This window comes from Capra hircus, chromosome 11, assembly GCF_001704415.2.
Source record: "Capra hircus breed San Clemente chromosome 11, ASM170441v1, whole genome shotgun sequence".
Taxonomy (NCBI): domain Eukaryota; kingdom Metazoa; phylum Chordata; class Mammalia; order Artiodactyla; family Bovidae; genus Capra; species Capra hircus.
In genome coordinates, this window is record NC_030818.1 from 92,705,861 (window position 1) to 92,732,707 (window position 26,847).

The 26,847-nt window shown below is 42.4% G+C and overlaps 2 protein-coding genes across 7 annotated transcripts in view; one reads left to right on the forward strand and one right to left on the reverse strand.

Annotated features, from left to right (window-relative positions):
* RBM18 (RNA binding motif protein 18) lies at positions 315-24,000 on the reverse strand. 3 transcript variants are annotated; one of them, XM_018055726.1, is made up of 7 exons: positions 23,873-23,988; positions 20,754-20,882; positions 11,093-11,219; positions 8,070-8,156; positions 7,430-7,519; positions 6,071-6,156; positions 315-2,338 (listed from the first exon to the last, which is right to left on the reverse strand). In XM_018055726.1, exons 2-7 carry the CDS (start codon positions 20,864-20,866, stop codon positions 2,179-2,181), a joined length of 663 nt encoding a protein of 220 aa, XP_017911215.1. In that variant the 5' UTR covers positions 20,867-20,882; positions 23,873-23,988; the 3' UTR covers positions 315-2,178. The 3 variants fall into 3 exon arrangements, with proteins under 3 accessions (XP_017911215.1, XP_017911216.1, XP_017911217.1); XM_018055727.1 differs by lacking the exon at positions 23,873-23,988 and adding an exon at positions 23,572-23,781; XM_018055728.1 differs by lacking the exon at positions 7,430-7,519 and having other exon boundaries at positions 23,873-24,000.
* The window catches only part of MRRF (mitochondrial ribosome recycling factor), a 57,642-nt gene continuing 54,825 nt past the window's right edge, over positions 24,031-26,847 (forward strand). The window contains exon 1 of one of the 4 annotated variants that reach the window (XM_005687042.3): positions 24,031-24,107. The gene's annotated coding sequence lies outside the window, so the exon portion shown is untranslated. Of the gene's footprint in view, positions 24,134-26,015; positions 26,212-26,337; positions 26,357-26,847 lie in introns of those variants that run through there. The other 3 variants (XM_005687043.3, XM_013967872.2, XM_018055725.1) reach the window with 3 other exon arrangements.

The window sequence follows — 26,847 nt, forward strand, 5'->3', positions numbered from 1 at the left end:
ATTTATAACACGTACCTTTATTCTTCTGAAACCCTACTTTGAAAGAGGGACCAAACACATTTTCCTACTTCAGGGGCCTTCCATTAACAACTTTCTTGGGAACAGTTAGATGTACAATGAGAACAGCTAGTCTCCTTACTCATCTCTAACAGAAGGAGGCAGGCAGAAAGGGTGCAGAGACCTGCCTCTGGGATCAGAGAAGGCACTTAGAAGCAGCATCTTGCCTGGACACCTCCATGGCCAAAGGAGGAACAAGCCTCCCGGAGAGCTGCAGTCTTTAGTGCAGGAGATGGACGAGAGAAGACACGACCACAGACACTGTCTTGCATTTATTCACACAAAGGAGTAAGAATCGGTACAAATAATAAACATTGCTTTAAATACAAATAAATAGCTCTGGTTTCTAAAGGAAACAACTCTAGATAATCCAAAGTTAAGTATTTTCTAAGTTCCTATTAAAAATAGAAGACTATTTATTTTGCATTAAGTCCTATTCCACCATAACTCTTGGAGGACCTCAAGGGTAAAATGGTGAATTCTATAGAGAAGTCACCAGAAAAATGGGAGATAAGGCTCCCGCCTCCCTGAACTATCCCCCAAACAGAAGGAAAGTTACTTGCATCTAACACTGAGCTCTTGAGTTTTGCAGGCAGAATAACATTGAAAGATATCTGAAAGTTTTACCTTGGGAAAGGTGATAGGAATTTCTCTGAACCACTTCTGTGAATTAAAACACTTCACTATGCTGAAGTTTTGGTTCAAGTGTCTTAAATTCATTTCTGCTCATAGGAAGACTTAAGCTCCTACAATGAGAGCCTCTTCTTGCTGGGAACAATGACAGTACACAGCTGTAATCGCTAAGAGTGGCACCTTGAGTAACAAAATGATTTACATGCTAAAGAAGCAATGGTGCTGCCCAGTGAAACAGTCTGTCCACCTGGCACCAAAATGACCAACCAACGCTGCTGATGGAAACAGACTCCCAGATCGGTTGTTTTTCTTCCTCTGTTGTTATATTCAAAATGTTCAAAGTGGCAAAAAATATCTGAGAAGTAGGTTCTACAAATGAAGAATTGTTTTAAAGTCATGCAATCTTTCAAGCCTTTATAAACCACATAAAACATGAGGTCATTACAATCTTGGTGCCAGAGCAGTGTCTGCTCCACTGACTTTCCGTGTCCACTGTGTGTCCCCATCGCACCCCACACAAGACAATTTCTTCTACTCAGACCCCTACACAATTATTAATAAAGGTATAAGTTTGATAGAGAATCAATATAGCAATGTTTAAGTTTTCAAAGATACCAGCTTTTCTATTTAGATTGATCATGATATAATTCCAAACAGAACATTCTCATGCTATTAAAAACAATCTCATGCAATAAATGAAACTTTAAAAGTCCCACACTAATAATGACATTTGGTATTATAGAAGGCAGGAATATTTAGATTTTTTTAAAAAATGATCACGATAGAATACAAGTTGGATTTTCAAACAGGACTTCTGCTGTGGTACAAAGTGCTAAATTTTGGTCTACAGTTTTGTCGACGCAAACACTTTTTAAAGATATACACCATGTTTTCCTAATTGGGATTTTGAAACAATAAGCATAATTCTTTAACAGATTACCACAACATTTGCTCAAAGAACCAGCTCTTTTTGCCAAGAACTTTTTCTTTTCAGTCCAGTTGGAGGGATTTCCACAGAAAATTCTGGAACAGCAGTTTCGAGCATGATTCAAAATTTCTTACTTCCCTCCTTGTTTTCTTACTTTTTCTTTATGTCGTAAAGACAACTGAGCACAGAAAAATGTTTTGTTTTGTTTTTTTTTAAAGACAGCTCTTAATAAATTAAGTTTCCTGATTTGAATGATAACGTTCTTTGTGTTTCCCTTTCTTTCTGGCACACTATATAATGTTTCTGGAGTTACAAATCCAAACAAACGAGCCAACTAGAGCATCCCAGCATTCAAGTCACAGTTTTGGATAAAATCCTATTTATTCTGGATGATGCTCAATTCCACACATACTTCAGGGAAGAAACATCCATAAGGAGGACATCCAAAAATGTTATGTTACCAAACGCTAACATGTGGCTGCTCTGTCGGGTAGTACTGCTCACAGCTACAAGTACAAAGGCAGAGGGCCTCAGGTGTGGAGAGCAGTCATTCATAACCATCATCTTCGAGATTTCCAAGCTGTTCGAGAATAAGGAGTAGTCCTTTTTTTATCTGGTGGCTTGAAGTAGGAATAAACAGGCGCCGCTGGATATTCTGCATCAGGATTTTCTGCCATCATTTTCAGCTTTGCTTCGATGGCTTTGATCTTTGCAGCGACACTGGAAAAAGGACAGCAGAGCATCAGAGTGGGCCTGCGCACATTCAGAGAACACCTATGTATTTCATCTTCTTTGTGGCTCTCAGGCATATCAGAGAAGCAACGAGACACTCAAACACAAACATTTCATAGAAAACAGGACTTCCCACGAGCTGCCGGGTGCAGCCAATAAATAAGTAAATAAGAACAACAAAAGGAATACAGTTCTGTTTGGGAGAAAAAAAAAAACCCACAAAAATAATTGTTCTTATCTTAGGAAAGAGATCAAGGGTGAAACATCTAATAAGCTTTTTCTGTAAGACACTGTTAGGAATACTTTGTATATTGTCACACTTAAACCTCAGACACCAACACTGTTCAGCACCTTAGTACCTGCAGACAGTAGGCACTCAAAGATGATTTGTATAGGGACTGAAAGCAGAGTCTGAGAGAGAGAGATGTGTACTCCCATGCTCATGGTAGCATTATTCACAATAGAGAAACTGTGGAAGCAACCCAAGTGTCTACTGAAGTAAGAATGGATAAGCAAAATGTGGTATACACATATGCTCCAACATGGAAGAACCAGGAGGACTCTACGCTAAATGAAACAAACCAGGCACAAAAGACAAATACTGTATGATTCTACTTACATGAAGTACTTAAGAGAGCAGTCAAAATCAGAGACAGAAAGTGGAATGATGGTTGCCAGGGACTTGGGGGAGGTGGGAATGGGGAGTGATTGTTTAATGGGTACAGAGCTTCAGTTTTACAAGAGAGAAAGAATTATGGAGATGGATGGTGGTGATTGTTGTACATTATGAATGTACTTAATACCACTGAACTGTACACTTAAAAATGGTTAAGATGGTAAATGCCATATTATGCGTAAATGCTATATTATTTACCACAATAAAAAATGGAAGAAATAATTCATGTAGGTTATATTCTTCATTTTGTAGACAAAAAAAGGCATAGAAAGGTTAGTGCCCATAGCTAGTAAAGTGGCAGAACTGAGATTTGAATACAGCTGGACTCCAGAGCCATACTATCAACTCTTTCTTATACAGTACCACCTTCTGAATCACTGAATAATAATGGAAAAAACATCCCGGAAATTCTACGAAGTCCCTTTTTACTGACAAATGCGTTTAGGCTATCATTTACAGAGTACTCACAATGAGCCAGGAAGTGTGCCCAGCATTTTACTTATACTGCTTTCTAATCCTTGCAATAATATTTCAAGGGTTATCAACCACATTTTTGTTGTTGTTCAGTAGCCAAGTCATGTCCAGCTCTCTGAGACCCCACAAACTTCAGCACACCAGACTTCTCTATCCATCGCTATCTCCCTGAGTTTGATCAAACTTATGTCCACTGAGTCAGTGATGCCATCCAACCATCTCCTCTTCTATCGCCCCCTTCTCCTCTTGCCCTCAAATTTTCCCCAGCATTAGGGTCTTTTCCAATGAGTCAGTTCTTCACATCAGGTGGCCAAAGTATTGGAGCTTCTGCTTCAGCATCAGTCCTTGCAATGAATATTCAGGGTTGATTTCCTTTAGGATTGACTGGTTTGATCTCTGTGCAGTCCAAGGGACTCTCAAGAGACTCTTCCAGCATCACAGCTCAAAAATGTCAACTCTTGGACCTTCTTTACGGTCCAACTCTCACATATGACTACTGGAAAAACCATAACTTTGACTACACGGACCACATTTTATAGATAAACAAATGCAGAAGGGTAGTGATTCACCCAAGGTTCACACAGCTAACAAACGGTGGAGCCAGGACTCAAGCCCAGTTTATCATCAAAGCCCTTGCTTTTTCCTTTTCATTAGGCTGGGAGCTGAGTAGCTATGTATTAGAGAGAAGGGGTGAGGAGACACTGCAGAAGCTGTGAGGAATTTCCTTCTGATCAAGGACACCACTATCCCTAGATCAGGATGCAACACACTCAACCAGAGTATCTTTTGGCTTATGGCTTCCTTTAGTTTCCACTTTGACACTGTCAACAGTCTACAGGCAGGGATAGAAACTTGGGAGGGAATGTACACATAGCCTTGAAGAAATCCTCAAAAAGCATATATCTGCATATACTCAAGATTTTACGAGGGCAACGTAAAATTAAAAAACTTAGTTGCCATAAAAAGAACTCTGAAGTCTCACTGAGATGCATTCCACACCTTTTCCATTAATGGAAAATTAACAGCCAGCCATCCGTTCTGTATGAGACCCAGGGAAAACAACCTTCTCTAATTAGGTATAGATGTTAATCAAAACACGTAAGCTGAGGTTCTCTGGATTAAAAGATAAATGGAAAACACCAGGCTAGATCATTTAGTAAAAAGAACAAAGAGTGAAAGAAACGAAAGACACATTCACAGTACCATGGAGATCACCAAGCATCAATGCAGTTGTCTGTTCCCAAGAGGAGTTAGATTTACGAAAACCTCCATGAAACCATAGTGACTGAGGAGGTTTAATCTTAAGGGGAAAACAGGACAGCTGAAATAAGCTCCTAGTGAACTTATTGAAGTTATTAATTAAAAAAAAATTGGGGGAGTACAAAATAAAGCAGCACAAAATTAAGAAAACATCAATGATATTAGACAAATTGGTAAATATAAAATTAACTATCAATTTTATTACTCCTGGGAACATCTCAGGATCACCCCTCCTTGCAGTTTAATGAGATGCTTGTAAATCTCTTCTGTTTGGTGCAGATGATATACAGAAAAGTTTTTTTTTTTTTTTTTTTTTTTACCCTAGCCCTCTGTCCAAACAGGTATCACTTTCCTGACTCTATGACGTGTTGATTTGGGATGCATGAGAGGCTGGTGCTCTTTCACATGTCTTGCCCTTTCTTGGAGCAGGTGTTAGAACTGCAGTCCTGCACTGACAGCCTGGAGCTTCTTGCAAGCAGTAACTGAAAGACTGAATTCTCAAGCTCAGTAAACCTGGCTTTGAATCTGTGCTCTGCTATTTTCAACCTGCGTGATATTGGCCAAGATACCTCCCTAAACTTCAGTTTCTTCTTTTATAAAATGAATACAAAATACTTTCACCAGAATTTTTATACTTCAGTGGCATACAGCATATAAAGTGTTTAGCACAGAGCCTGCTTCATAGTAAGCTCCATAAATCTCAGCTTTTGTTCTTGTTAATTAACATTTCTCCCTAGGCTATGGTGCAAAGACAACCCCTCTACTTCTGCTCACCCTTAACTTCCCCTTTCTTTATTCAACCCTCAACTCCTTCTGTTTTGAATTAACTCCAAGGAAGTAACTGACAATTTGTACATACTGGAACCAAAACTGTTACATTTGCTGAAATGGTAGATAAAATTAAAGTGCTGTAAACTCAAATTCTGTATAAAGGAACTCATAGTTGGGGAGGAATTAGGGTATAATGACAAACGTTGAAGATAATCAGGCCTTATTAAAATGCTTGTTTTATAGCAAGGACTGTATCTGATTTACGTCTGTGTTCCCAGTGCCAAGTATAATAGCTGGTATGTGGTAGGTATACCCAGCCTCTTCTGTGTGTATGAACTGTGTAAATAGCTGGTACACACTCTTGGGGGTATGGAGGGAGGTGACATGTATATATTCTGGAGACTAACTGGACACATCTCTCAGCATGGCAAAAGTTAGTAGACTCCACTCTAAAGGGTCTGAAGGGTTTCTAGTGCCAGAATGAAGAAATGGCTCCAGCTCTTGCAATACTTTTGTCTTCCTACAGGACACCTTCTTACCTTAGGTTAGACTGCGCAGGCTCAGTGCTTGAGGACGGCTCAAGACTAATTGGAAGGATCTTATCATTCTTGTTATGATCGTATCTCTGAAAGTAAGAAAAAAGGCAAATTACCCCACCCAGGCAGAAACCAGCCATTTACTGTAATGCATGTGTTCAGAAACCCTAATCTCATCAGCATATCCTTAGACAATATGTGTGTTCAGTCTCTCAGTCATGTCTGACTCTGCGACCACATGGAGACTGTAGCCTACCATGCTCCTCTGTCCATGGGTTGTCCTCAGGCAAAAATTCTGGAGAGGGTTGCCATTTCCTCCTCTAGGGGGTCTTCCCGACCCAGGTAATCAAATCCGAGTCTTCCGCTTTGGCAGGTAGATTCTTTACCACTGAGCCACCGGGGAAGCCCATTGTTAGATTATTTCTAGACAATCTTAGGTCTGCTTTGTGTTCAGAATTAATGCAGAAGTCCAGCTTTAGCATAAAGGTTATAAACGTAGAAAAAGAAATTTAGATGAGGCTTCCCATCTACACATTAATCCTCCTTATTTGGTGGAGAAAGAATCTCAACCTTTAAATTCAGAGAAGGTACAGCTACACAGCAGGAATGCCCTCTCACATTCTGATTCATATCACTTCCTCCAATAGTTATTTCACTTTATTCCAAGCATTTTAAAGTTTGCTTGATTGCTGCAAAGTAACAACCATAACATTCAACTCTTCACAGGTTTATGTGGAGAAGAGAACTAGTAATGGCTTTCAGCCACTGATACAGAAAACATTCTCCAGGAAAGTACAGTTTATTTGATGCCAGATAATTATGTACTTCTTTTAAAAGGTAAATACAATGTTAAAGAGCAATCAGGAGTCTCTGGTCAAAAAGACATGTAGGGCACAGAGATTCTCAAATGAAAGACAGAACGAAGCATGACTTATTTCTCCTGCAGATCTTTTCAGTGAGATGCAGGATGAGATGATAGCCAGTCTGGCAAATGAGACTTGATTTTCTTTTGAATAAAAAAGCATTTAGAAATTCTCCTTGTTGTTTCTATTTTTAAGGTGATGGCTCCTGGAAATTGAGAAGGCTCTGTGATTACCTGAAATCCTGAAATACTCATAAAGATCCAAATTATCTGCAATCTGTTCTTGAGCTTCGACACTGAACTCAAATGTCTTTATTTTGGGGACTCTTTTCTGGGGAGCTTGCTGGGTGGAGTCTCTGATCAAACACTGCGGTCATTTATAAAGACTGAGGCTCCAAATTTGGTTGTCACCAACCTTTGTAGGCAGGTCTGTTAAGACCACAGTGCAGGAAGAAGAGAATCAACTTTGTGGATTGCTCCAGTGTAAACGCATACTTCACCTGTGCTGGCTGAAACAGAATACCATTCTTTTCTTCTTTTTTCTTTTTTAATGGTTGTAGCTTTTCCAGCACATTTTCCCAAGAGAATAACTAGGAGATAAACACAGCAGTTCACCACTGCTTGGGCCTTGGAGTCAATACAGGCATTGCAAATCCCACAAATAACTCAAAATCTCTCGAGTAAGGAAATGCCAATGCTTTAAGCACTCTTACAAACTACCCATTTCTCAAGTATTTAGAATAAACAATTCAAACTTGCCACAGAACTGAGAGGCTGGGAAGAGTTTAATAATGCCTAAAGCAACTAATTTAAAAAATAAATACATTTTTTCCCCCTAAAGAACCCCTACCAAAAAAAAAAAAAAATGACCGAGGAGTAGACACATCAGTCACATGGAAAAATCAATCGAAAACAGAATCTGTGGGTATGTGGAGGGAAACGGCGAAGGAACTTAATCCCTCCTGAGATGTTTCTCAAAAGAAAAATCTGGCAACACACATGGTGAATACAAGGAGGAGACCAGCGTGTGGTTGTTCCAGATGTGCAGAGGCTGGGATGCAAATGGGCGAGTGGTCAACTGTCTTTTCAAAGACTCATTTAGGACAAGCTGATGCAGTCTTTCTAGCCTGTTAGACTCACCTTTACTTGAGCGTGCGCCCAGCGCACCACCAGCTTCTTAGACAGGGCCAGCTTGCCGTTGAGACACTGGATGGCCTGTTCTGCTTCCTGTTCAGGAAAGGGATTAATGTCAGTAGAAGACTCAAATGTCTCACTAGCTTTGATGGCTGAATTTCTTACTGTTTTGGTAAACAAGTGGCAAAGGATTTACAAGTGGAAAAAAAAAAGGCAGAATAATAAAAAGGGTCTGAGACTTTTTGTAAACTCAGTCAAGCAAAAATTTAAATCTTGCCTCTGCCACTTACTGGCAGTATAATATTTAACAGGTCATTTCATCTCTCTGGATATTAGCTTTTTCGCCTACAAAATATGGATACTGCTTGTTCCGAAGTGGTCAGAGGAGTAGAAGAGCACATGTAAAGAATGGACCATGTGGTGTGCCCTCAACCAACATCGGCTAACGGTGTTGCTCCTACTGGGTGATATCTTTCTACACAGTTCTGTAAGTTAGAGTAACACCTACTACGTCAAGAAAGTGGACTCCTCCTGGGGACTCTGACACTATAGCCTGGACCAGGGCCGATACACTCTGAATCCAAAGTGAGCTACAGTGAAGCTACAGGGCTTCAAAGGATATGGGAGTGAAGGAAACCAGGCCGGAAAAAGCAGAAGTGAGTCAAAGAGGCTATGAGCAAGGTATCTGTGTGAGCCAATCTCTGCACCTGGCTTTCAGAGCCAGAAGTTCCCTGACCCGTTCCCCATCAGATACGGGAGCAACGAGGTTGAAAGGAATTCCTGAGGCTGGATAATAGGCACTCGAGGACATTCCCAGGAAGCCTGGCTGTACTTTTCCATCCTGCCAAGCCTCCTCTGCTCCATTTGTATCCAGGAGGCATTCGGCCAAGTGTTACCCACATTTACTGGGAGTGAAGAGCCTGTTAAGGAACAGGAAGAGGAACAAGGGGAGTCCGAGGCCTCAGCATAAGACATTATAGTCTGGTTTTACCGGTGATTCTTATTCCTCTGGGTCTTGCCAGTATGATATTAAACAGATATCTCAGTACCCACTGTGGATACTCACTGGCATCTGTGCCTCACTATGGCACTCAGTGTTAGAGGGACAGAGGAGATATTTTATTCTTCTTTGAAGTTTCACTTAGTGAGCTAGAATTTATATGACACTATTAATTCTGTAGCATCAATAGTCATAAGACGCCAGCAGGTGATAAATAGTTTTAAAAATAATTTCCTATCTTTCTAACTTGTTCCAAAATTCATGTATCTAACAGTATTATTAAATGCCAAATATGCTTTCCTATGAACCCTCACCTACTCTCTCAACTTCCTAAAAGGTAAGGAGGGTGTGTATTTTTAATTTCCATTTTTAGATTAAAACTGAGGTCAAAATAATTAGACTTGCCCAAAGTTAACAAATAAAAGAGCTAGAAATAATCTTTGTAACTTCCAGTTTAGTGTTTTTAAACCAACATCTATCTTCAACATGACCAATGATTTTAGTGGTCATGTAAAAATCCTCAACACACACTATCATCAGGAAAGAATTGAGTATTTTAAAATATGAACTATGTAGAGCACACTTTCAGTGCCCCCCCCCAAAAAAAGCCTTGAATAATTAGAACAATAATGTATCATGTATTGCCTATCACATTTGCAAAAATTAGAGGAAAGTTTTAAGAAATCCCCAGCACTGGTAGGACAAATGATATTCTCAGATAGTCTCAGAACATACTGACATGTTATTTCTTGAAGGCAATTTGGCAGTCATATTAAGGAAAAAATTCATGGCCTTTGTTGACAACCACTCCATTTCCATGAATACAGTAAATATTCACATAGAGCTAGAGATGTTCACCACATTGCTTACACATTTGGAGGTTAGATATGTAACTTATCACATATTCACAGAATAAAATATTATGCAGTCATCAAAGACGATGCTGATTAGTTTTTAAACTGAGGTCCAAATAATAAAATGTATTATAGATCAGTAAATTTTTACATCTATCTATAGCTATACCAGTGAAACCACAATATGATACAGAGTGTTATGTTATCTTGATATGTACCGGATAACAGAAAAAATTTTAATTTACTTTCAGTGGTAAACAGGATACACGATCCTATTTGTGTGTTAAGAGCTGTACATGTATGTGTTCTTTTAAATTGTGCACATGTGTTTTTGCCATTTTATGTATATGTGTGTGTGAATGTGAAGACAAAAGAGGCTAGAAAAATACATAACTGAATATTGAAAACTGATTATTTCTGGGCTTTAGACTGATATATGAAATTATTTATCTATATTTCATCTATAAGAAACAAGTATTACTTTTATAGGAAAAATATCTGAATACAATTATCATTAATAAAACAGAAACTAGGCAACATTCTCACATATCACTAATAAAGTCACAGAACTATAAACAGTGTCTCTATATTTAGTAACATTCAAATTCAAGTCCTTTATCAACACATGTCCACTCTCAGGACTACATTTTAATAGTAGATCCGTGGCCACACCATGGTTGAAGCTGGCGCTCTCTTTCTCTGTGTATATTCAAACTTGTCCACATTTATTCAGAGACGTTGAGGAGGAGGATACATTTTTAAGAAATCAAAATAAAAGAGAGTTTGTGGGTGGCTCACCACAGACAGGGAGGGTTTCTGCACCATGGGGCCAAACTCTGAAAGAAAAGGCGGCTTTGTTGGCCAGCCACGAAAGAACCAAACAAAAGAGAACAGGGAGGAGGACATCCATGTGCTTAGTGCGGGCACCCCAAAGCATCTGGTCAGGAAAGTAGGTCAGCTGCCTCAGCCTTCCAGCCAGCCAAGGGCAGACTTTGAAAGCTGGCCGCTAACTCAGTTGCTGACTGAGGGTCTCCTTTAGGACTCAGAGCCCAGCATATGAGGGCGAGTCAGACATGGCTCCTGCCCACAAGGAACTGCTATTCGAGCAGTCAGGAGGGCTGAAAAGATTAACTACGAGAGGCTAAGCACTGGGCAAGGGGGAGAAGTTCAGCTACCTGCTTTGTTTCAAAGTTGACGAAACAGTACCCTCGAGGCTGTCCCTCCAGAGCACCTGACTTGTGGAAGAGGAAGTCGAACTGCTTCACCGTGCCAAACTTCTGTAGCAGCCTGAGGAGATGGTATCTGTGGAGAAAGAACAGCCCCTGAGACACTCTGGGAGTTTGGTTGGCCACTCAGCCTGAGTGCGAGATAAAAGCAGGAGATAATTTACCCCAGGGACAAAAACCTCACACCCCTTTCCCCTGCCTTGCCGGCTCTCCTCCAAACTGCACCGTTAGCTTATCTGGCAACCAGAGTTGTTTGCCTGTATTTGGAATGGGAACTAGAACTGCCATGGCTCTGCATCTGTCCAGCACAAAAATACCAAACAAACAAACAAAAAAACCCACCACACCTAACAAACAGCTGTCTGGCCCACAAGCACCATTTGTTTTTCTTTTTTAGGAGAAAAGTTCAAAAATAGTGTCGATTTATTTATTTTTAATTTCTTGGCAATGACACAGTATTTGTGAATAACTGTAACTCCATCAGAAACACACACCCACACTCCCAAAGCCAACCCTACCTCAAAAATAAACAAAGTAACACTTACACATTCACACAAACAAGAAAACAATTCCGGAAGACTTCCCCGTTGGATCTCACAGTAAATCATGAGTTCCTACTTGAACTTGAGACAAACTCTGCCAAAAGCCAAATCACAGCAAGTGGCACTTCCGTAAGTGCTTGAGAGTCTCTACCCCTGACGCGACTCAATGAAAGGACCACGTAGAACCACAACATGACGGAGGCCAAGAGTTTCCACCCCTGATGCAACTGAACGACAGGACCGTGTGGAACTGCAACATGATGGAGGCTGGTCTCACATGAGCAGGGGAATCTGTGCTTAGTTGCTCAGTTGTGTCCTATTCTTTGTGACCCCATGGACTGTAGCCCGCCATTTTTCTCTGTCCACGGGGATTCTCCAGGCCAGAATACTGGAGTGGGTTGCCATGCCCTCCTCCAGGGGATCTTCCTAACCCAGGTCTCCCACACGGCAGGCAGATTCTTTACTGTCTGAGCTACCAGGAAAGCCCAAGAATACTGGAGTGGGTAGCCTATCCCTTCTCTACAGGATCTTCCCGACCCAGGAACTGAACTGGGTTCTCCTGCATTGCAGGCAGATTCTTTACCAGCTGAGCTACCAGCTCTAGGAAGGCCCGGAATCTGGCTGGTCCTATAGATCATCCCACTGTGGGTAACTCCCCAACCTCTGCTACTTTAACACAATTCATGTGTGGTCGAATAGAGAATATACACAGGTAAGAAAGACATTTACTCCTGGCAGGAGGTACACCCCAAGCTCTCGGCTGCCACTCTGCCCCTCACCCTCTTCTTGGATTCCTTTCCCTAAAACTTATTTGGTTTCTATAGAGCTTTTAAGTTATTCAAACAGATGTGGCCTTAACAGGTTGCTGTGGCCAATCTCAATCCCGACTTCCTGTCATCTGATGTGAGGGTGAGACAAACCAACCGCTCTCCCATTTCCTTTTCCTTTGGCCTTCCTCCTGGCATCCTCCGCGCTATTCAAATGGAGTCAAGGCTTTCTCTAAACAATGCTGTCCCTGTGATACTAAAAAGGTATCAGCCCACATGCTAAATCTGTTATTACTGGGAATTCTACCCCACAGGGAGTCAGTAAAGCTGTCGTTACAGCCGCATTTATATTCACATTGTTTTCTAGGAGAAACTCATCAAGATTTTATTCTTGAGTATGAATCTCCTTTGGGAGGCAGAAAGATATGAAATGGATCATAAGCTACACTAAATTTGAGACTAATGCACACCAATAAGCAAGCCCATTATCCTGGATCAGGTGCCTGACACAGTGGAGCAGGGAAGACATAATACAGGTCTTATCTTGGGACAGGATGCAAGGATCCCAAGGCATATTGTGGATATTAATCTGGTCTTTAGACCTGTTTTGAAAGAGAAAAGAACTGTAACCCTCTAGTTTCCAAATTCTTAATTCCCATCTCGATACCTCAGCTGCCAGTGAGAATATGTGAGGTGATTCTTTAGGGGCAAGGGAAACACCTAAAGTGCAAATTTCTGGTTTTATTTGATTTTCTGAACATGCTTACGGCAAGAGTAAGTCTCTCAAATGCATAGACAGATGGGCTGGAAGAATCTCTCAGGGTTTTTCATTCACAGCTGCATCTTCCACCTACTACACCCATTCAAACCTTAACGCAGCACCAGTTGCCATGAATGGTGGGTCAAACCTGTTTTTTCTTAAAAAACCTAAGGCCACTGTGGGCTAGTCATCTTTTCATTAGCTCCATTCTGCTTAATAGCAGGAAGGTAAGGTGATCGGCATTTCCTAGGAAATGAATTTTAATTTACTCAGGGAAAAAAAAAAAAACAAAAAACTTCTGACAGATTATTCTTTGAAAAGCTAACAAATGCATTCTGCCCGAGAAGAGCGACCTTAAGATTCCAGGAACATCTGCTTAGGTCTGTGTCTTTCAACTTCTCCGGGATTTCTTTTCTTGTTTGATAATTTCTTGAAATTGTCGGAACACCGAAACAAAAGGAATGAAGTGTTTACTACTTTGCTTCCTGGAGATGGGGGCTGCAAGCTCTGATAGTGAAAAAAGCCTGAAGACTCTTGCTTTCACATCTGCAAGCACTTTCATCTGCTATCGGAGCGCAGGAGGGCCCGCTGCTCATCAGAGCCCTGCTACGCTTAATGAAACGTGGGCCCTGCAGCCTCAGGAGTTGAACTGGTACACCAGTCCCACAGATACTTCTGCACCGCAATCAGTGTGGTCTGAAATGGGTTTTTAAAATGGCCTTCCTGCCTGACGGCACGGAGGGAATTCATCTGTATGAACTGGATTAAGACAGACACCTCCAATGTGTCAAAAACTGTACTAGGCACTTGGACTAACTATCCAGATAACACAGCTAGGTCTCTGTCTTCAAAGGCCCGACATTCTGGTTTGAGGAGAGAAATGTGTAGTCAAACAATGAAGCCTGCACACAGAGGTATGTATGTGAGCACACAGATGAACAGGACCTACTGCACAGAGAAGGCGGTGGTTAGTGAATACCCTGTGCAAAGACACAATGGCAAAAAAGACCAATCCATCAGCAGAGGGTGTGAGCTCTTACATAGTAAGAGAGGAGGCTGACAGGCAGGCAGGGGGACAGGTTGTGAAAGACCTGTGCTAAGTGAGGGAATTTAATGCGATGCTGTAGGTACTGGGAAGTCAACGAAATGACACTGAAGATTGATTTTAATGCCCAATTTGTTTTAGAGAAAACTATGAACTTATAGTGGAAACAGTGTCAGACTTTATTTTTTTGGGCTCCAAATTCACTGCAGATGGTGACTGCAGCCATGAAATTAAGACGCTTGCTCCTTGGAAGAAAAGTTATGACCAACCTAGATAGCATATTCAAAAGCAGAGACATTACTTTGCCGACTAAGGTCCGGCTAGTCAAGGCTATGGTTTTTCCTGTCGTCATGTATGGATGTGAGAGTTGGACTGTGAAGAAGGCTGAGCGCCGAAGAATTGATGCTTTTGAACTGTGGTGTCGAAGAAGACTCTTGAGAGTCCCTTGGACTGCAAGGAGATCCAACCAGTCCATTCTGAAGGAGATCAGCCCTGGGATTTCTTTGGAAGGAATGATGCTGAAGCTGAATCTCCAATACTTTGGCCACCTCACGCGAAGAGTTGACTCATTGGAAAAGACTCTGATGCTGGGAGGGATTGGGGGCAGGAGGAGAAGGGGACGACAGAGGATGAGATGGCTGGATGGCATCACAGACTCGATGGATGTGAGTCTGAGTGAACTCCGGGAGATGGTGATGGACAGGGAGGCCTGGCGTGTGAGCGACTGAACTGAACTGATGAACTTATAGAAATTACTATGTGGTAGGTCTCTATAGTCTATGCCTTATATGTTATTAAATGGTCTTACTTTGTTTCCAATTTGAATAAGCAAATAGTAAAGACTGTTTCATGCAAACCAAACCATAAGAAGAAACATGGGTCAGCATAAGAAGCAGCATGGGAATATAAGGAAAGAGCTGGGAGAATCAGGGTTGTGCTCAGGGGGAAGTATGGTTCTTACATGCTCGCGAATTTATGATCCCTTGCATTTAGCTCTGAAAGTCTGCATTAGAAGGACATTTCCACCCAGGTGCCTCTCGTCTGCTTTTAAGTTTACTTAATATACCCTAGGCTGACCTCTTCCTCCCCACAAACTATGCCCTCTCCAGCTATTCCACTGGCCAATGTGGACATGATGCTTTTCCATTTCTCAGGCGAGAAACAATGTGATCGTCTTCAGCTCTTCTTGGCTCCTCTTTAGTCCCTTCCCTCATCTCTCAGACTCCACCCATTGGTCTCCAAGATCACAGTCTCTATCTGGGTGATATTAATGGAAGGTCTGTAGCTAATCAGCATCTTTGTCTTTGCCCCTCCTGTTCATCCTACCACTGGCGTCTGATTTTCCTACTAAAACGTCACTTTCACGATGTCAGTTTCCTGCCAAACACCCACATGAGTCTCTTCCATTGATGCATAAAATTCAAACTTTTTTGAATAAATTTTACAGATCCTATCTCAATCTGATGGCATTCTCTCTCTCCAACTACTATTTTCATTATCATTTAGTATTAAAATTCCCCTTTTGCTAGTGGCTCAGATGGTAAAGAAAATGCCTGCAATGCAGGAGACCCGGGTTCAATCCCTGGGTTGGGAAGATCCCCTGGAGAAGAGAATGGTTGGCTACCCATTCCAGTATTTTTGCCTGGAGATTTCCATGGTCAGAGGAGCCTGGCAGGCTATAGTCTATGGGGTTGCAAAGAGCTGGATATGACTTGAGTAACTAACAAAAGGTCTTAGTCAAAAAGGTCTTCCTGATGTTCTACTCACCCAGTACTGGTATTCTTTAGTTATGATTCACCTTCCATCAGGAATGTCCTTTCTTTTACAATTTCAGCTGACTTTGTTCTTTCATACTTTTTATGCATAATGCAGTGGCTATTAATTTGGCTTTCTATACAGTACATTTGGTATTTGAAAAAGAAAGCAGCATTAACCCTTTCAGAAGAAACCATGGTATAGAAAACAGATAATGTCTAAAGACAGTAACTTGTTCAGCTTCTCTACTGAAGGCACTAGTAGTGATGTTTAAAGTTGTTATTTTTATTCTTACAGTTAGATTGTGCCCGTATCATTTAAAAGAAGTCCTTACACTGAAAAACTTAGACTAGGATGCTTTTGGTTACAACTGTCCAATTATGCGGACTGTTAAACTATTTGTGTAAAGATAACTAAATTAGGCAGTGGGAAATTAGTTCTATCATTAACTGCTTTAGTGAACTGAGTCAACTCTTAACCTTTACTTACAAAACAGGGAAACATCTGTTCCACTTGCATCACAAGATTTCTACAAGCTTAAGTAAGAGACATTAATGACATATTAGAGCTGGAAGACATTCAGTTGAACAGTCTCACTTTACAGGTTAAGAAATATCAGACATAGTATAGTTGAGAGGAATCAGAATGGAGTGGAATGAACAGAGGCATGCAACCTGCTACCTCCAAAACTATGAGTATGTCATCATTCCCTTAAGTCCAGATCGTTACACAGACACTGCTGGCATGGAACATAGCCCTAAAGCGGTCTGTATTGAGGCTACAGTGTAAACAGAATATCAGAGTGCTCACAGTCAGTCAGCAATGCACATTCTATTGAGAACAGGCTGATGGACATCCTACTGTAATTTGAACGGGACTCGGATTAAAACTGGGCACACACATGTAGGATGAACAGAATTATTTTCACTTTCATGCATTGGAAAAGGAAATGGCAACCCACTTCAGTGTTCTTGCCTGGAGAATCCAAGGGATGGGGGAACCTGGTGGGCTGCCGTCTACGTGGTCGCACAGAGTCAGACACGACTGAAGCGACTTAGCAGCAGCAGCAAACTTTGAAAAACTTGAGTAGAAAAGGTTCTTTGCTTTAACTGCCAACCACTCATGATGGTAAATATATACCATCACTTGTCTTCTAACAAGAAGTGAGAGAACATCTGTGTAGGAGGGACATTCAATCAGTGTATACGATAACAGGAAGAGGGATGGGACAGAGTAGGGACTTGTGTAGGAGAGAGAGATAAGAAGGGTCTGTCAAGAGGGAAACAGCACGAACTAGGAGAGATCTGTGGTGGTGTCCAATTAACTACAAAAACTGGAGGCTGCTCTGAAAAATTGTATAGCATGACATCAGAACTTTTAGAGATTTGGGTTCAAATAATATTTTCTGAGACTGAACTATAAGCTGGGTACCACATGCTCACACAAGTTTCAACATTCTTCAATGTTTGAGAATGATTGTACTTTAATAGGAAAAGGAGTACGACAAGGCTGTATATTGTCACCCTGCTTATTTAACTTATATGCAGAGTACTTCATGAGAAACACTGGACTGGAAGAAACACAAGCTGGAATCAAGATCGCTGGAAGAAATATCAGTAACCTCAGATATGCAGATGACACCACCCTTATGGCAGAAAGTGAAGAGGAACTAAAAAGCCTCTTGATGAAAGTGAAAGAGGAGAGTGAAAAAGTTGGCTTAAAGCTCAGCATTCAGAAAACGAAGATCATGGCATCTGGTCCCATCACTTCATGGGAAATAGATGGGGAAACAGTGGAAACAGTGTCAGACTTTATTTTTTTGGGCTCCAAATTCACTGCAGATGGTGATTGCAGCTATGAAATTAAAAGACGCTTACTCCTTGGAAGAAAAGTCATGACCAATCTAGATAGTATATTCAAAAGCAGAGACATTACTTTGCCGACTAAGGTCCAGCTAGTCAAGGCTATGGTTTTTCCTGCGGTCATGTATGGATGTGAGAGTTGGACTATGAAGGCTGAGTGCCGAAGAATTGATGCTTTTGAACTGTGGTGTTGGAGAAGACTCTTGAGAGTCCCTTGGACTGCAAGGAAATCCAACCAGTCCATTCTGAAGGAGATCAACCCTGGGATTTCTTTGGAAGGAATGATGCTAAAGCTGAAATTCCAGTACTTTGGCCACCTCATGCGAAGAGTTGACTCATTGGGAAAGACTCTGATGCTGGGAGGGATTGGGGAGAGGAGGAGAAGGGGACGACTGAGGATGAGATGGCCAGATGGCATCACTGACTCGATGGACCTGAGTCTGAGTGAACTCCGGGAGTTGGTGAAGGACAGGGAGGCCTGGCGTGCTGCCATTCATGGGGTCGCAAAGAGTCGGACACGACTGAGCGACTGAATTGAACTGTACTTTAATAATTAGGCTAGGTCCATCATCACCCACCTTGAAAGGAATAGGATCTGGAAGTTTACGTACTTCAGAAACTTTTAAGAAGATCATGTATTTCTACAAGATAAGACCTACCTTACTACAATGTTAGGTTTCTTTGCTGTAATTAAGTATACCAAATGAAGCCACACTAAGCATTTGGTAAGTTACGACTGGTAGTTATATCTTTAAGAAGACATTATAATAGATCAGTTTGTTTAATTGAGAAAATGTTTTAAGATAAGGAATCCACAGATGAAAGACAGTAGAAATGATCTCTGGTGATACAGAGGTAGGAACCCACAGGAGAAGCCAGCAAGGCCCTGATTTGTTGTCTGGTCCTTGGTATCTTGAGTAATGGATATAAAAAGAACAGAGATATCAGGGGAAGAGTTTTTGATGCAGTGTTCCTGTTCATGCTCCAACTAAAGAAAATGCTCATATACTCCCACTTATGACATAAAGTGAGGTGGCAGTTGCCCATTTGAACCTTCCTGACAAGCAGCAGGATACAATTAGAACAAGAGTATCATTACAGGGAATCGCAGCCAAAACAATGGACATTGTTTCCACGCTCCAGATTTCCATTCAGACAAGCAGAGGTGGGAATGGAAACCACTCTTGGGAGCATCCTCTCACAGCTTGCGTTTTAGATGATGGAAACGGCTTCTCTGTTTAATTTCCTCATTAACTGAGAGCTTGGGCAGGTTCACACATTCATCCTCAAGGCCGCAAGCCATAAAGAGAGCCAAAACAACTGCAGTCTATACTGAAGGGCCCTGGTGACCAAGGCACCATAATTAGGGGCAACACATCGTAAATACCGCATTTCCTAGAGGGACCAACAACACCTACACTGAGCCACTTTGAGCTTGAGCAGGTTTAAGAAACCGAACACTGTCATGATCCTTATGTATCAGCTTACATCTCTTTCCTCTTATAATCCCAACCCTTTTATACACCTCCTCTGACCCTCAGACTCAAACAAGCAGATTCCCTTGTCTCTTCTCCCTATGTTTTAAACACCATCCCCAAGGAAGTTACTTCCAGCACTGAGGATATACCCCATGCCTGCTTTAAGCGCTGACCCTGTACAGCTCAATCCACTCCCCTTTGATCTCCTGCCATCAACCACCACCAGTCCCTACTTCTCTCTGCTTAGAGACTCCTTTCCACTACAATATCTACAATGGAAAGAGTGGGGAGTTGAGACAATTCAATCGGTTTTGTCACCATGGGCAAGGCACTTCCATTTCTTGGACCTCAGTTTTATCTGCTGATAAAAGAGATGGAACAGATCAGAGGTTTTTCAAGAGTCGTCCATGGAGCCCTGTAAGTGACTGCCCAAGCACGGGTGCTGCTGCTGCTAAGTTACTTCAGTCGTGTCCGACTCTGTGCAACCCCACAGACGGCAGCCCACCAGGCTCCCCCGTCCCTGGGATTCTCCAGGCAAGAACACTGGAGCAGGTTGCCATTTCCTTCTCCAATGTAAGAAAGTGAAAGTGAAGTCACTCTGTCATGTCTGACTCTTAGCGACTCCATGGACTGCAGCCTACCAGACTCCTCCATCCATGGGATTTTCCAGGCAAGAGTAGTGGAGTGGGGTGCCACTGCCTTCTCCGCCAAGCAAGGGTGGCTGTTGTCAAAAGGCACGGGGAGCACCTTGTCCTCCCTTCAATCAGAGTAGCTCTCAAGCTTTTCTTCTACATATAGGTTCTGTACTTTAACAAGAGATGGCTCCTCAGATTTAAAAACTTTGAAAAATGCCTAGCATGGCACTTGGCATACAGTGGGCACTCAAATCATTCAATGAATGAATGAATGAATGAACACCAAAGGGACTGGGGTATTTCTAAGATCCCTTATGAATTTCCTTGGTTCCATGGCTGCTGAACACGAATTAAGAGTCAAATTGTATCTCTCTGCTATTTTGTGAAAATACTGACACTTCTGCTTGTTCCTTCATTTGAGGTAACGAAAGTATGCCCATGGCTGGTTCTAGGATATAATTTCCTCGTCAGTGGGTACAAAGGTTCAAAATAGTTGAAACTAAGAGAACATTTTTAGGCAAGCAGGAAAAAGAAGTAATATATGGTTTACAGGGTATTCAAGTTTGTGCCTTTGCAGTAGAAGCGTCCAAATGTTAGAAAAATGACAAGATAACAGGCTAAAACAGCATCACATTCCCTTTAAAGATAATTTAAAAAAAACTAACAGGGTCAAAATATACGCAACAGCCCTTGAAAATTCTTCTGAATATCATCACCAGGAGCATCCCAATTCTGTAGGTGATGAGTTAAGATATCTTAGACTTACTCTGTGATTTTGGGGTCCAAGTTGCCAATCCATAACCGGTGCCCTTCCTGTAGGGAGCCCTCTGAAAGGATGGATGCATTCTCCAGGGGAAGAGTTTTGGTTTCTGCTTCCATCAATCCCTATGAAATACTAAAGGAAACATGAACATTCAGACAGGAAAGGAGCAACACTTTGTGAACAAGACGCTTCGAACTCAATTCAACAAACATTTACTCAAGGAGGGCATGTCCTGGGCAGCCCTTCAAAGCCCTCAGTGATTCCACAACCAGGGCCCCAGCACCAGTTCCCTTGGGACAGCTCCTCCAGCAGCCAGAGAGCAAAAGCTCCCATTTTAGATGAAAGGGGTGTGTGGTTCTGTGTGCAGAAACTAGTTTTTCTCTTCTGAAGCCAGAGGCTGACTGGGCAGGAGGCCAAAGTCTCTGTTGCTACATGATACACCAGTTCAACAACTGTCACCCAAAATAAACCTTGGAAACCACCCGAAAGAGACTCTTAATGACACTTAAGAGAATGGGTACAGAAGAACAACAGTAAGTAATCAATTAGCTCTTACAATGTTTAATATTTTGGGAGACACTGGGAAGAAGAGACTAACTTTCTCCTTAGTTATTCCAGCCCCCCATTTACTAGTTCTGCAAACTTGGGCAAGTTACTTAACCACTTGGTGCCTCAGTTTCCTCATCTGTAAAACTGGGATAATCAAGAGCTGGGCCGATTCACTGAGGTGGTACACCAAAAACATTAAGAACAAGTCATGGCACCTAGGGAAGCATTCAATTAATTTTACCTTAAATATTACTAGGTTTAGTTCCTGAAATGTCTCATTGCACAGTCACAAAAGGAGGATGAGGGTTATGATGGAGACAGTAATGGAAAGAGCAAGAACCTTGAGCTCAGAAAGACGGGTTTCAACTTTTGGTTTTTCCATAGGAAGCCACTTCTCTCTTAGCTTCAGTATCCTCATCTCTACATAGTACACCTCACCCTGCTCATAACTTAAGAGTTGTTGAGAAGACCAAAAATGAGACCACAGATGTAAAATCAAGCATTAATTAATGCTTAATATGGCAGAGAAAGAAAAAAATAAAAGGACTGGGAAGATGGAAGGCTCTGCCAGACTTTAGAACTCCCTGGTACAGAAAATGTGTCATATAAAACCAGGAGGGCCTCTGAGATCAGTGCTGTATCTTAATAACAACTGCTGACATATCAAACATTGCCATTACTTTTATCTATCTCAGCACAGCTGATACAGGCTAACACACAGTAAGCCCATAGTAACCTTCAGGTAATTGTTTGTTAAATGTGTCTATCTACACCCACACAGGGGTTCCCTGGTGGCTCAGATGGTAAAGAATCCATCCATCTGTAATATGGGAGACCAAGGGTTTGATCCCAGAGTCGGGAAGATCTCCTGGAGAAGGGAATGGCAACCCGCTCCAGTATTCTTGCCTGGAGAATTTCATCGACAGAGGAGCCTGGTGGGGTACAGTCCATGGGCTCTCAAAAGAGTCAGACGTGACAGTCCACTGGGTCACAAAAAGCTGGACATGACTTACTAGCACACACATACACCTACATGAGGGTGCTTTTCTTCCTCTCTCACTCTCGTGTTCAATCTGTTCTGTTCTGTCTGTCAAGTAACTACTAACTGCTAACCCCTTGGCTATGAAAACACAGAAATGAACGAGCCACAGTTCTTGCTCCTTCCTGGGAGAAAGGTAAAACAGGCATGAATAGAATCCCAGGTGTGGAAACTGGAGAGGAGAAACATTCTGTCTTCTCCCTGCTTTCCTTTTCTTTTACTTTCTTACAGATCATTCATTCAAAAAATATTTTTACAGAGCCTCTATTTTCCAGGCAGTGCCTTGGTACTCGGGACAGAGCAGTGAACAAGCAGTCTCTGCCCTCTAGATGCTTATATTTGGAAGAGGAGCAGGACAAGACAAAAGCTAAATAAGTAATCAAGATGTAATTTGTGCTAAGTGCTCCAAACACAGTTAAGCAGAGGGATATGACAAGGAGGAATGGACTACTTTAGAATTAGGGGCAAAGGAAGACGTCTGTGGGAGATGACATCTGAGATGAAACTTGACTAACAGAACCTTTTGATTTTCTCATGTCTAAAAACAGGAACAATACCAACGGGGGTTAATATCACACCAGGCAACCATTTTTTGTGGGAAGAGTGCAGGATATAGGACCAAAAGATAGGCACTCGAATCCTGGCTTTTGCACCCAGTTATTCTGTGACTTTAGTAAGTCATGATCACCCCTTAAATGTCCCCCTCCTTAGAAAAGTTTTCCCTCATAGAGCAGGGCATCTTGTTCGTCTCTATGATAGCTACCTTTTTCTTTCCATATAATACCAGTTAAATGTGTCATGTACTGTTTCACTTTTCCCTTCCCTCACTAGAATGTAAGCTACTAGAGGGCAGGGCCTAGCCCATTTTGAGGATTCCATCTCCGGCACTCAGCACACTGCCTGTCTCCTGGCTGGTGCTCAGTAGTCACCGAATGAATGAATGAAGCAAGCCACTTCCCCACTCGGAGCCTCAGATTCTCCTTTCTTCCTACAAGGGGCATGATTATCCCTATCTTTTAAGAGTTGTTATGAGGCTTAAATACGACAACATGCATGACAGCTCAGCACAGGACTTTCCTAGGAACGGTAAAGTATGGTAAGCGATCAGAATGGCATACGACAATCAAAATCCTTTGGGTCTGCAATGGCGACAACCTCTTATATTAAGAGTTCACAAAACGCTTTTCCATCTACCTCCCCTCGTCCCCCGCCCCCTCTCCGCACCACGCTGACCTACAACTATCCTGGAAGCGACGAACAGTCATCTGGGGAAACTGAAGAGCAGAGAAGCAAAGGCGCTTGATCCTAAAAAGCTAACGGTAACGGTGGGGTCAAGCCTGGAATCCCGGCTTCCCGATCCCTCGCCCGAAATTCCCAGATGCGATGGGTCATTACTCGGCTTGTTATTTCCGGGCCAGCGGCGGGACAATCCGGGGCGGGGCCTGAGAAGCAGTCTCGTTACGGCAGCCTCCTCTAGGGAACCCCTCGCGTGGCTGGCGCTTACGTGCCAGGGGCTTGAACCGGCCAGACTCACCTCGTGATCTCGCCGTCGTCCCCTCTGTTCATGCCCCCAAATCAGGTCCCGACTCAGCGGCCCGACGGCCCTCTCAAGGCGTATACACCTCAACGCCGCAAGCTGCCAGGCCGCCCGTGACGCACTACGCCCGCGCCGCCGCCCCGCCCCGTGACGTCACGACGCCCGCGCCGCCGCCGCCGCCGCCGTCGCCGTGGTCGCGCGAGTCTTTTCCTAGTAACCTGGGCGCTAGTTGGTGAGTGGCCTCAGCACAGCCTGGAGGTGGGCGCGGAGTCCGGGTCCCGGAGACCTCTCTTCAGGGACCTCTGGGATACATTAAGGGGGCCTAAACACCGTCCCCGATGCGTTCCATTAAAATCCGGCTTGACCTTTACGGCTCAGGGCGGAACCTGTCGATCCGAGCGAGTCTCACGGGTTGGGGGCGGGGCTCATTTCATCACCTAGGGACCTTCAGAATGAGAGCCGGGCTTACTAAATAGCAGCCGGGCTGCTAAATAGTAGCAGCTGTTTAGTAGCCTGCTAACTGGCAGGAATATTTAATTTTCAGAACAGTCCTGTGGAAATAGGTGTTTTTTTTTCTAATCCCGTATGCTGGAGAAATGCAAACTCGGAGAAATAAAATCAGGGTCGTATCGCTATGAGGGAAGTAAAAGTGAAAGGCGCTTAGTCTTGTCCGACTCTTTGCGACCCCACGGACTATGCAGTCCATTCTTCACGCCAGAATACTGGAGTGGGTAGCCTTTCCCTGTTCCAGAGGATCTTCTTAAGCCAGGGATCGAACCCAGGTCTGCTACACTACAGGCGGATTGAGTGATGGCGCCCAAATTTAAGTCTCACCTTTTAACCATTACTCTGTGCCCTCCAGTGGCAAGACGGTTGTCATTTCGATTGCCCTTCTGTGTTTATAAAGTGCTTCTGCAACTCTTAGCTCATTGGATCGCCCCGCTAACCCTGATGAATAGTATTGTCATCTACAGGTGAGATCGGGGCCCAGAGATTTTGACCTACCTAAGGTTCCATACCTATGAAGTGCTGGAACCAGCACGCTTTCCCAGGTCTTCTCTAAGTTTGTTGCATTTTTTTCTTTCACCCACCCTATTGCGTTCTCAGAATTTTGGGGAGCTTCATAGTTAGAAAGAATGAAACCTGGTCTGACCCTCTATAGTTGAGGAAAGAAAACCTGGGTAGAAGAAATGACTTAATAGAAGTCTCAGGTCAGCTTCCATAGGTGCTTTTTGAATACAAAGTACAGTAAGTTCCCTGCATACAAACCTTCAAGTTGTGAACTTTCAAAGATGGGAACGTATTATAAACCTATTGCAGTATAGTAGTATATAGCTGGTTGTGTTAGGTGCGTATCTAGGCTAACTTTGTTGGACTTAACTAACAAATCAGGCTTATGAACAAGCATTCCCTACATACATACAAGTTTGTATGTAGGGAACTCACTGTAGTTATGAATCTAAAAAGGATGATGGGCAGGGAGTAATGAGTTAGGAGTATCAGAAACTAGACCTCCTTAGACAAAAGCTGTTTCTCCACCTGTTCAGTGTCACAGCCTTCCTTTGGCTGTGCCAGGGACATGATCCTGCCTGTAGTCAGATACTGTAAATGCCTTCACTTGTTGCTGAATTTAGAGAAGAACATGACCTCTTACCTCTAAGTGAAAAGTCTGGCAAACCAAGAGATCATGGAAGCAGTGTTGGGGAGTAGAGCCTGGGACCTACTGTCTCTGGCTTTGATTTCTGTTTTGGTGCTAGCAATATGACTTTGAGGAAGGACAGTCTAGACTTTCACTCATGTAGTCTTCACGTTTATTAAGTGTCTCCCGTGTTCAGAACTATGCCAGGGACTGGGGATGCAGCCTTGAACAAGACAACCATAGTTTAATCCTTGTAGTACTTATAGTCAGTTCTTATGGAGAGAATAAGACAATGATCCAATAATTATTGTTTAGTCACTAAGTCATGTCCAACTCTTTTGTGACCCTATGGCCTGTGGCCCGCTAGGCTCCTCTGTTCATGGGATTGCCCAGACAAGAATACTGAAGTGGGTTGCCATTTCCTTCTCTGAGGGATCTTCCCAACCCAGGGATTGAACCCGCATCTCCTGCATTGGTAGGCGGATTCTTTACCACTGAGCCACCAAGGAAGCCAGATTAAATAATTACACAAATATTAACTGATATTGTTAAAGTAAGTGCCATGAAAAAGTACATGGTACTAAGAAAAGGGAATATAGGACATTTGACCTGTTGGGCTAGAGAAAACAGCCAAGGAAAGCATCCTCTGAGGAAGCGGTACTTCACCTGAAGTCTGAAAGAAAAGTTCATTAACAAGGTGAGGGAAGATCATTCCAAGCAGATTCAACAGTGTTTTTGAAGACCCTGGCGCAGGAAATTATTCAAGGAAATGAAAGACTAGTTTACCAGTTTGTACAATGTGAGCAGTAATCACAACGTTGCCCGGTTATTGTGGGAATCAGGTAATACATGTGAAAGTATTTTATATACAACAAGGACCTGTGTGTGCACACCCATGTTATAAGAATCTACATGTTATGAACTAATATACAACTGAATTGGTAGGGGTTGCTGAGATGGTGGATAAGCTAGGACTTTGTCTTCCTCATCTAGTTCTTTCCAAAGTAAAAATGCACCTTCTATGAAAAGTGGGAAAAGTCAAGATTTGAGAATCTCAGCTTTGGATAAAGAATACATGCCTCAAGTAGTTTTAAAAAAATATTTAAACAATCTGAAAAATAATGCCAGTAATTGCACTGTTTTATGTACGCAGTATAGGATAATGCTTAAGAGCACAGACTGTGGAACAAAAGTGCCTGAATTAAAATCTTGAGCAAATTGTTTATCTTTGCCTCTGTGTCTTTATCCATAAAATGGGGATAATAATAAGTACTTATCTCCTAGGATTATTCTGAGGCTCAAATGAGTTAATGTGTGCAATACAGTGCTTAGA

Coding starts and splice junctions, on each gene's coding strand:
- RBM18 (XM_018055726.1), bottom strand. CDS start 20,866: ATGGAAGCAGAAACCAAAACTCTTCCCCTGGAGAATGCATCCATCCTT. Junction 8,157..11,092: donor TCAACTTTGAAACAAAGCAG/GTAGCTGAACTT, acceptor TTTCCTGAACAG/GAAGCAGAACAGGCCATCCA. Junction 7,520..8,069: donor GGGCGCACGCTCAAGTAAAG/GTGAGTCTAACA, acceptor TTTATCTCCTAG/TTATTCTCTTGGGAAAATGT.